This window comes from Chrysochloris asiatica, unplaced genomic scaffold, assembly GCF_000296735.1.
Source record: "Chrysochloris asiatica unplaced genomic scaffold, ChrAsi1.0 scaffold00034, whole genome shotgun sequence".
Taxonomy (NCBI): Eukaryota; Metazoa; Chordata; class Mammalia; order Afrosoricida; family Chrysochloridae; genus Chrysochloris; species Chrysochloris asiatica.
Genome location: NW_006408552.1, coordinates 23,454,150 through 23,465,236, shown reverse-complemented (window position 1 = coordinate 23,465,236; position 11,087 = coordinate 23,454,150). Strand labels below are relative to the sequence as shown.

At 44.4% G+C, this 11,087-nt stretch overlaps 1 protein-coding gene across 1 annotated transcript in view; it reads left to right on the top strand.

Annotated features, from left to right (window-relative positions):
* Positions 1 to 11,087, top strand: part of GTF3C1 (general transcription factor IIIC, polypeptide 1, alpha 220kDa) — an 84,771-nt gene that overhangs the window by 11,733 nt on the left and 61,951 nt on the right. Inside the window, exons 3-5 of the mRNA XM_006859896.1 lie at positions 7,220 to 7,396; positions 8,000 to 8,143; positions 8,283 to 8,379. Of these exons, the coding sequence (XP_006859958.1) occupies positions 7,220 to 7,396; positions 8,000 to 8,143; positions 8,283 to 8,379 (418 nt within the window). The remainder of the gene's footprint in view (positions 1 to 7,219; positions 7,397 to 7,999; positions 8,144 to 8,282; positions 8,380 to 11,087) is intronic.

Here is an 11,087-nt window from a genome sequence, read left to right as displayed (position 1 = left end):
CTTCAAGCTAGACGTTGAAATCTTCTTCTTGATGATGAATGTGATGTCATTCCTTTTGAGTTTGTCATACCCGGCATAGTAAACCATATGATTGTCAGATTCAAAGTGACCAATACCAGTCCAATTTAGCTCACTAATACCTAGGACTGGGGTGAGGAACCCTTTTTCTGCCAAAATTTATAACATCATTTGCAGGCCGTACAAAATTATCAGTTTAAAACTTAGCTTGCTCCTGTTCCCAACCAACTGGTACCCCTGCCCCTGTTCCTGGATCCTCAGACCCCAGAGGCTGGGGCTCCTGGACCCGGTGATCCCACAGTGAGCAGGGTGGAGAGCAGAGATGCCCTTGTCTAGGTTAAAAGAGAAGGTGGCCACGGAATGGAATGGACATCTTGTGTATACAACCACTGCTCCTGAACAGTTCAGTCCTAAAGGAGGTGGACAGGAAGTACCTGCAGAGATTTACTTCCCTGTGGCTGGCATCACCTAACCAAAACCAAACCCGTGCCACCCAGTTGATCCTGATGCAGGAAGGAGCAAAAGTTGGATCTCTTAGGCAGGAAGCCTGCAACTTGGTTCTAGAGAGGAAAAAACTTGGAACAGAACCAGATTTTTCTGGTATGGACCCAATTTCCAAGAGCCTGCCCTGCTTTCAGTTTAAAGAACAGAGGCCTTGCCCTGATGTGGAATTTGGAAAAACTACTGTCATTGCATTGATCATGAAAATCAAAATCTGGGAGGGTTGTCATACATAGTAAGATGCTTTGGGAGAGGAAATGGATTTCAGAACTTGCAAGTCACTTCTGGGTGGACTTGAACCTGTAACTTTACAATTAGCAGCATTGCTTATTCTAGGACTAACTATAATTGAATCATACATTTTTCAACTATAATTGACTCGTACATGGACTGTTTGATACAACAGTGTTTATGAAGCATGTTTGACCTGTTGACTGTCACAATTATTGATTCTTTTTGATTTCTCTTTGCCCTTCTTTTATGTGAAAATACCATCTTGCTAAACTAATCCTCACTTCACAGACTTTCCCATGGCTTACCATATTTTCCTATTATGAATAAATCTGCTATGAGCATTCTTTAAAAATTGTTTTTTTTTTTTTTTAACTTAGCCTGCTAGATTTGTACAAACATTTTATTAACTCACCCCTGGTGTTGTGCTGTGGGTTAATGCGCCAGACTGCAAAGCCGTTTGAACTGCAAGGTTGGGGAGGGGATCACGCTAACCAGCTGCTCTTCGGAAACCCTATACAGGGTTGCTATGGGTTGGAACCGACGCGATGGCACTCCACAACAACAACGTGTGGCACTGGACTGCGAACCAAAAGATCAGCAGTTCATACCCACCAACTGCTCCTTGCAAACCCTGTACAGGGTCGCTATGAGTCAGAACCAACTTAATGGCACTTAACAACAACATTGAGATGGCTGGACGTATGGCGCTATAGGATAAGCACTGGACCTCTAGGTGGGTTTGAACTGCAAGGTTGGCAGTTCAAACTCATCAGCAGCTCATCGGAAAACCCTGTTACATGGTCGCTATGAGTTGCCCAACTCGACGGTATTAAAAACAACAAAATGTCATGGCTGGAAATGTGGTTACCTGGGCATGGCCAAACATTCCCCACTATGGCACCAGCTTAGGATAGCGATCTTTATGGGTTCCAGTTCATTTCTGACAACTTCTAATTTACCTAGATTCATATTTCATACATTCCATGTTCTGATTATTAATGAATGGTTACAACTGCTTCTTCTCATTTTGAGTTGTACTAAGTGGAGGTACTGAAAGCTTTACTCCATTTGAGTTATCACGGTCAGCTCTACTCTGGGGAGGCAATTCTTCTGCAGTTGTATTTTGAGTACCTTCCAACCTGAGGGGTTAATCATCTTCCAGTGCTTGTCTGACAATATTCTGGTGCTGTTGATAATGTTTCAGTATTCAGTATTCTGATGCTGGCACTGTTCCCCGCTGTTCATAAGGTTTTCAGTGGCTAAACATTCCGAAGTTGCCCACCTCTACTTCTTTGTCTTAGTCTGGAAACTGAAACCTGTCCCCATGGGTGATCCTGCTGGTATTTAAATACGGGTGACATAGCTTCTTCCTGCATCACTGCTTCCACAGTATGACAGACTGACAGACAAGTGGTGGGAGTCACGCATAGCCACTTTAGATGCGGGCTTCAGCTGACCTCTGGAGTCATCCATACTAAAAGATGGAGTCTTTGCTATTCCAAGTTGTCTTTTCTTTCCACAAGCACGGTTATATCATCTGGATATCACAGGTTGTGTATGAGTCTTCTTTAATCCTGGTGTGGTGCCGCATTCTTCTTCCTATAGCCCATCCTCTCAGATACTTTGTTCCGTATACAGATTGAGTGAGTATAAGGATAAAAGCACACACACCTTTTCTGTTTTTAAACCACGCAGTAGTATGCTTTTGTTTTGTTCAGTCAGCTTCCTCTTGGTGTACAGGTTCTGCATGAACACAAATATGTGTGCTGGAATTCCCATTCATGTTGTCATCCATAATTTGTATTTGAAAAATATAATGGCATTTGCCCATCCCTCTACTTCTCTGGTTTTGATCATTCATTGCAGTGGTCACACAGAAGTAGGTACCATCCTCGTAGTTAATGGGTTTTATTAGGGAAATTAACAGGCTACAATGGCAGATCAGGAAGTGCTCAAAGCTCAGTTCTTACAGTCAGTATAGTCTCTCCTCTGCCATGCCCACACGCAGACCTCTTTCTGGCCCTTGGCCCCTTGGCCAAACCTCTACCCTGCTCTGGCAATGTTACAAACGCTCTTTTGCCATCAAGGCAATTGTGACTCGTTAAGTGCCATTGAGTCAGTTCCGACTCATAGCGACCATACAGAGTTTCTGAAGCTGTAAATCTTTGTGGGAACAGAAAACCTCATCTTTCTTCTGAGGAGCTGCTGGTAGGCTTGAACCTCTGACTTTGTGGTTTGTGGTCCAAATGCTTATCCTACAGAGCCACCTTGGTGTTCCTACTCATAGCAACCCTGAACAAGGTTCCCAAGGAGTACCTGTGGGTTTATGGTTAGCAGTCAGTGCTAGAGCAGCACAGCAGGAATCAGAGCTGCTGCTGAAGGCTCACTCAGCACACCACTCCACCCTAAGACTCAGCCTGAAGGCACGCTCCTCCCGCAAACCTAGGCTCCCCCTCTCTTCTGCCCAAAGTCACTCTGCAGCGGGATTGAGAATCCCACTGCTCTGCCTCTTGGTTCTGCTGCTGCTTTTCCTCTGTCACTCCTGTAGTGTCACAGCTTTCTGTCTCTGGGTGAAAGAGGTTCAGTATGCATGGATCTCAGGTTCCAAAGGACTCGGTCCACCCCTGGCTCTTATTGGATGGTAGTAAGATATCCTCCCATGCTCCTTTTATGAGATGCTCATTTAATACCCTTATCTACAGTTAACCTCTCACAACTGAATAATATAATTATATCAGCATCTTCTCTCATCTTCTCTTACCCAGACCCAGCAAGGCAAAAATGTTGTTTGGTGGGAGTTACAAAGACTATGGGTTGTTGTTAAGTGCCATTGAGTTGGTTCAGACTTGTAGTGACCCTGTGTCGGGTTTCCAAGGAACAGCTGGTGGGTTTGAACTTCAACCTTATGGTTTGCTGTCCAGAGCTGATCCTACAGTGCCACATATGAAGTATCCTACTGCACTGCATTATGGTCCTCATAGCCCAGTGCCTTTTTGTGTAGTCAATAAAATACAGGTAAACATCTTCCTGGTATTTCTTTCTTTTTTTCTTTTTATTTAAAACACTCAGGCATATATAATAATTTAAACCACCAAGGAGCACATTCTGCAAGTCTGCCTCCTAGCCACCAGCTCTCAGTTCCTCGCTGCCCATGAATCTAGAGTCCTCAGCTGCTCCCTCTCTCCATGTCCCTATCTTTACCTCCATCTATGGTGTCACTGCTTCTCTGGATAGGGTCCCGCATTCCACTTGTGCTCTTCTCCTTTGATGGTCCTAGGGTCCTCTGTTTCTGGACTGTAAGATTAACTACTCCCCCATTTTTGTTATAAAACTTCTTTTACAATTGTGAAATCCTTAGTCATGATAACAGTTAACTTATAATGAATCGTAAGAATCTTATCCCCATCTTTTTACCAGACCCATCTAGATTTACACCCTCGGAAACCCTGTACAGGGTCGCTATGGGTCGGAACCGACTCGACGGCACTTACAACAACAACAACTATCTTCCCTCACACACTCTTATTAAACTCCCTCTTGAAAGCTTGTAAGCCAGTCACTTACAAGCTTTATCGCCCCCTCCTCGCTTTAGGTAGCCAATGTCTAAGTTGCCCATCCCTATCTATCCTATGTACAGAGGAGATAGCATCCTTCCCTCTTTGTTGGTATTTAGAGCTACTACCTCCATGAGTGTAGGTCAAGTTCATCAAATTGGAAATGATACTTCTTATTCTGTAACAATTTTTTACTTATTTATAAAGTGTGTTTATATATGTTATTAATATTAGCCATCCCAACTCTTTTGGTTACTATTTGCACGGAATATTTTCCATATTTTACTTTCAACCTATTTGTTCTTTCTAGTTGAGTCTTTTGATGACAGTATGTTTATTTGTTTTTTACTAGATGCCTTGAAATACAGCTTTGAATTATTATCTAGCGTCTTTTCAATATAAAGGATTTCCATTCGCATTTCATGTAGTCCTGGTACATGGATAAAAAAAAAGCCTCACACATCTCTTGTTTATCTGGGAATGTCTTAATTTTACCTTTATTTTGAAGGCCTTATCTTTTACATAAAGAATTCTTGAGTTTTGTTTTGTATTTTTCTTTCAGCACTTCCAATATATCATCTCACTGCTGGCCCTAGGCCACCATGGCTTCTAATGAGAAATTCTGTTATTGTTGAAATTCCTCATATGCAATAATTCACTTTTCTTGCTGCTGTCAGTATTCTTTATCGTTGACTTCTGAGAGTTTTATTATAATGTCTCATTGTGGTCAATGTCTTTGAATTTATCCTACTTTGAGTTCATTGGGCTTGAATGTCAAGATTCATGTCTTTCTGTCAAATTTGGGAAGTTTCAGCCATTAGTTCTTCAAATGTTTTTTCGGCCCCCCCTTCTCTTCTCTTCTTCTAGGACTCCCTAATGTGGCTATTGGTCCCCTTAATGGTGCCTCACATGTCTTTCAGACAGTTCATTTCCTTCTTTCTGTTTGCTGCTCGGACTAAAGAGTTTTGTCCCATCGTAAGTAAGATGGGCTGGTTCTTTTACCAGCTTAAATTTTCATTTAAGCAAGTTTTATGTTGTTATACTTTTTAACTCTGTTATTTCTGTTGGACTTATTTTTGTAATTTCTCTCTTTATTGATTCCTCATTTTGTTTTTTCCTGATTTCCTTTACTTCTTTGTCCATAGTTTTCTTTCTTGTTGTTGTTAAATGCTGTCGAGTCAGTTCGACTCATAGAGACCAGATAGGGTTCCCAGGGGGCAGCTGGTGAGTGAACTGCCAACCTTGTGTTCTAACCGACCTTGAGGTTGATTGCTAATCCTGTGGCGCCACACCTGGACTCTCCAGGAATAGTTGCTGTTACTTTATTTTGTTCTTTTGAATGACATTCATTCCTTTTTCTTTATATACTTTGAGTTGTTGTTAGTTGTTGTTGAAAACTGGACATTTAAGTATTACAGTGTGTTAACTCTATTGTTGTTAAGTGCCGTCGAGTCGGTTCCGACCCATAGCGACCCTGTACAGGGTTTCCGAGGCTGTAATCTTTACGGGAGCAGAAAGCCTCATCTTTCTCCTGCGGAGCGGCTGGTAGTTTTGAACTGCTGACCTTGCGGTTCGCAGCCCGTTTCATAACCACTATGCTACCAGAGCTCCAGATTTTCTCTTTGCCTCCTAGTTTTGTGTGTTTTTAATTCTTGGAGCTTGTTGTAGTCCATTTGCTTAGCGGCTTTTCCTGACTGATTTTCAGTGACTGACTTCCTGGTTGTTTGTGGTCATTGAAGTCTCTGATCCTTAGCTGTGTTTAGCTGGTGTTTTGACAGATTGTCTACACCACCAGGGGAGGGAAAAACAATGCCTCTCCCACTCTGCACATTGGCTCTGGGCTGCGCACTCCTTCAACACATAGCTGAACTGGCACTGAATCTTAGTGGGGTCAGTCTGAGTTGAAAGAATGTGCGAACATTTTGTTGTGAACCTGCATGCCTGAATGTGGCTTCTAAATGTCTTCATGTTTCTGAATGCCCTAGTTTCCTAAAATAAACTCTGCTGGGCTTCTTCCAGTCCTTGGGCATCTATTGTGTGTGTCTCAGTCTCAGTCAGATTCTTAGCTCCAAGCAGTTTCTGGGAATTTCGATTTTCAGGCATTGCCTACCACTTGTCTGCCCTCTGTGAGTTCTGAGGTAGATGCCCTGTGTATCAGTTTTTCGGGTAGCTGCAGACACACAGGGTCCCTCTCTGGGAAAGTGGTCAAGGTCCACTTTTAGCACTAACACCAAACTAGGGCCATTGTTTTTGTTGTTAAGTGCAGTTGAGTTAGTCTCTGCTCATAGCAGTTTTGTCTAGGATTTCCGAGAAGTGGCTGGTGGGTTTAAATTGATGATCTTGTAGTTAATAGTCCAGTGCTTATCTTCTGGCTCTACACCAGTACTCCGTTGTTGTTAAGTGCTATCAAATCAGTTCCTCTCTGTGTAGGGTTTCCAAGGAGCGGCTGGTGAGTTTGAACCTCCCACCTTGTGTTTCAAATCGACCTTACCATCTAGTCCCTTATCCTGCAGTGTCCTTTATCCTATAGAGTCAGGACTCTATAGACACACAGAAACAGAAAGTTTTCCTGTCATTTAGAAGGTGGCTTTTTCTTGCTTCCCCATCAACAGGTGCCTTTGGAACCACTGATGTTTCGCTTGTTTGGGGTGCTCCTGGGAGCACACGGCACCTTACACCTCCATCATGCTGATGTCACCCCCTTTCCAAACCCTTTACCCTCAGTGAACAAGAGTACCTATGCACATTCACAGTATCCGTAAGATCCTGAAAACTTACTAACTTAGGAGACAATGTGAACTTTTGAAATTCAGCATCCTTATATAAGGTTCTATAAGGTATAAGCTAAAAACGTGTTTTGCTTTTCTCACAGTCACATTTGATCTTTTCATGTGGTTGCTCCTGATTCGCAGGTGGGGGAAGAAGCTGATCATTGTTGCTTCTCAGGACATGCGTTACAGGGCCTTGATCGGCTCGGAGGGCGACCCTGACCTCAAACTCCCTGATTTCTCTTACTGCATTTTGGAGCGATTAGGCAGGTCCAGGTGGGAAGGAGAGCTCCAGCGAGACCTTCACAGCACTGCTTTCAAGTAAGAGGGGACTTTCTTTCCCACTTCCCTCCCAGGGCTGACTGTGCATTGCGCTCTGAACCCAGCAACCTCTGACTTGTCTCCCAGTCCTGGCATCCCTGTAACTTCCTGGGCCTGTCACCTGTTGTGATTGGGAGTGCAAAGCTTTCCTTTTGAGAAGGCCTGAAGATGACCATACAGTTTATTGTACAGACCAAAATAACAGAAAAGGATGGAGCTGACCACAAGGGATGCCAAGGCCATGGGCCTAAATTGTGACTGTCCCCAGGGAAACCAGAATGGTATTGTCCACTGCAGGCTGAGACATCCTGGTCTCCTCAGCTCCTCATTACCCTTGTATGGTCTCCCACTCCATCTCACCTCACCTCACCTGTAATCCCTGTCACTCATTGGCCTTTCCTGGGAGGCCCTGGGGTGCTTCTTTGGCTGAAATTGGCTTTTCTTTCCATGGCAATGGTTTCATGGTGACTGTCCTTTTAGGTTGTTTAGTTGAGAAGTGTGTGTCCCTCCCATGTTTATGTCCCAATGAGAGGCTTTGTACACTGTGGGGTGAAAGCCACCAGCAGAGCAAAATGGCACAGCCACCCTCTTTCTCTCCCCCAGGGTGGATGCTGGGAAACTTCACTATCACAGAAAAATCTTGAACAAGAACAGGCTCATTACGATGCAGTCGCACGTGATCCGATTACCCACTGGAGCCCAGCAACACTCGATCCTCCTCCTCCTGAACCGCTTTCATGTGGACAGGTCAGTGTGTTCTAATGAAACCATCTGCTTGCTCTTCTATTGCAGCCGTGTGTGCTGTGCCTTTAGAAATTAGAGCAGCCAAAACAGAGTCAGGCTGTAGTGTCTTAGAGAAGAATGAGCTGTACTGTGTCTCTTGCAGGAGGAGTAAATACGACATCCTCATGGAGAAGCTGTCGGGTGTGCTGAGCACGCGCACTAACCAGATCGAGACACTCGGAAAGCTGAGGGAAGAACTGGTGAGCCTCTGGGGCCTTCCATGTGCTGGGCGGAAGCTGGTCTATCCCACTCCTTGGAGTTCTGTATCACACGTACAGGCAGTGCAATCTAAAGCCTGGTTGTTGTTAAGTCCCGTTGAGGTGGTTCTGACTCATTAGAGACCCTGTATAGGGTTTCCAAGGAGCAACTGGTGAGTTTGAACCACTGACCTTGCAGTTCAAACCGACCTTGAAGTCGAGTGCTTATCCTACAGTGCCACACCAGGACCCCAAAGCCCTGTTAAGGACTTAGGTCTCCCTACTCATGGAAGAAATGTGATTTTCTTTTGTTTTGCAGAATGAAAAACATACTCTGTTTTTAATCTACATTCTTCCTTTGACAGACTTATGTCTTCCCTTGGGGTTTCTTGTAGGATATGCTATAACCATTCATACATACTTGTAAATCTTGACATTTAGATTTACGGTTATAAGCAAGTGATTTGCTGAGAAGGAGATGAGGTGACATGAGGGAGAAAGGACCTGCTTTATCCTGGGCCTAGGAATAAAGTGTGACTGGAGAAGAAGAATGCATACAATATTTAGAAAGAGCCAACACTGGGAATGGGAGAATTAAGATGCCCTGTAGGTTGAGCAGTAAATGTAAAACCCTATTTTAGGAAAGCTTAATGTGGAATCAGGTAAGTGTTTGTAGTAATTAGTCTCCAAAGGAATATGGGTAATAGTCTGATTATAGACGCTCTATTTGCTGATTTCAGTTTTTGGCAGAGGAGGGGGCCTCCTCCATTGTGAGATGTCCCGCATGCCTAACGCTTTGTTCAGCAGAGACTACACAGCCAAAGGCATGTGGGTCCGATTTGGCAGGGAAATGGTTCCCCATTCCTGCTGTACAGGGTCACTCTGAGTCGGAATCGTTTCCACAGCACACAACCATCCTCACCAACAAGTAGACCAAGACCAAGGAGAAATGGCATTTGAGGCAGAAGAGAGCTGCTTGAACAAAGGCTTGAAGTCATGAGAGGCCAGAGGACATTTTCAGAGCATAACCAGGTTTAATGTGTTTGGGCCCAGGAGTAGCCGGAGTTATGGCTGGGACGGAAAGCTGGAGTCAGATAAGAAAGGGCTTGAAAAACTCTTTAGCCTCGAGATAGAGGGGACTGATGGCAGTTTTTCAGCCCCTGGAGGTTGGAGGTCTAAGTCCGCTCAGAGGCACCTTGGAAGAGGGGTCTGGTGATATACTCTTGAAAACCCTTGAAAAGCACACTTCTACTCCAACATGCAGATTCCTGGTGTGGTGCTTAAGGATAGGCACTGGACTATTGACTACAAGGTTAGCAATTCAAACCCACCAGCTGCTCCTCGGAGATCCTATACAGGGTCACTGAGTCAGAGCTGACTCAACGGCATTTAACAACTCTGACAGGCATGAGGTCGCGGTCAGTGGGAACCTACTGGACAGTAATGGTAGCAGTTTATAAGTGGGCTAGTTTCCAAGAAGAGAGTTTTGGAAGAGGGACTGGTAAACAAAGGACGTTGCAGTCAGGGTGGGGACAGGGCTGCTGTTGTCTTGGACCAGGATGTGGGCCTGAATTTTGAGAAACGTTTTGGAGTCAAAACTAGCAAGACGTGGTAGTGAGTGTATCGAGCCCGGAGTTAGAGGTGAATGAAGAGTTGTAAGATGAAGCTCATGGCTCTAGTAGGCTCGAGTGATTGCTACCAGTGATTGCTGCATACTGAAGTAGAATGGAGATAGGGAGCAGGCTCCAAGAGAGCAGGGACTGTGTCTGTCCACTGCTGAACCCTTCTCAACCTCCTTATCCAGACAGACACTCAGGAAATATTTACTGAATACATTTGAGGAATTAAAGAATAGAAAGAGGAACACGTTTTGGTGGGAAGAAGATACACGTTTCATTTGGGGTTGAGGAGGAGGAGGATCTTCTGGGACATTCACTTGGTGATGTTAGTTGGTAGTTGGAAGCAGGATCACAGGGAGTTGAGTGGGAGTTAGGGAATAATTAGCCTGTGGATAAAGTTTGCTGTGAAGTGCCGTGGAGTCAGTTCCGACTCATGGTGACCCTGTACAGGGTTTCTAAGGAGCATCTGATGGATTCAGATCTTGCAGTTAGCCTACAGTGCCACAGCAGGACTCTTGAATGAGGCTGATGCCATGAACATAGGTGGTGTCTTTTTGAGATTTTTTGGTTCTCTGCTTCCCTTTTTTCTGGGCAGATTGTGTGACTCCTTTGTGGCATCCTCCCTCATTTGGAATGGTTCAGGGCTTAGTGCCATATGTTGAGGGCTGGGGTTTGATGGACGAGTTTCCAGAGGGTCTTTCCATGATGCTAGGGCATGGCTACATTAACGATAGATGCCATTTACAAACCAGTCATTTGAGTGAGCCATATGTGAGTCATCTGTATTTCTTTAATGGCCATCTGTTCTGCAGCCAGACAACTAGAGAGCTGGCTAGTCTGCGATTTGATCACATGTGTGGTGGTGGCAGCCTGCAGACATTTGCTCCCTTTCTCCCCTAGACTGTAAGGAAACCGGTAAGACTCAGCCAGTTCTGGTTCATCCACAACTTAACAGTAGTGCTGGCTCAACTTCCTATTGCAGGGGTTCCTAGTGTAAAGACCAGGAGGGCAGTATAAATTCATGATATCAATAGGGTATCAAGAAATACTTCATTTCCCTCTTAATACTGTAAGAAAAAAACAGCACAGAAA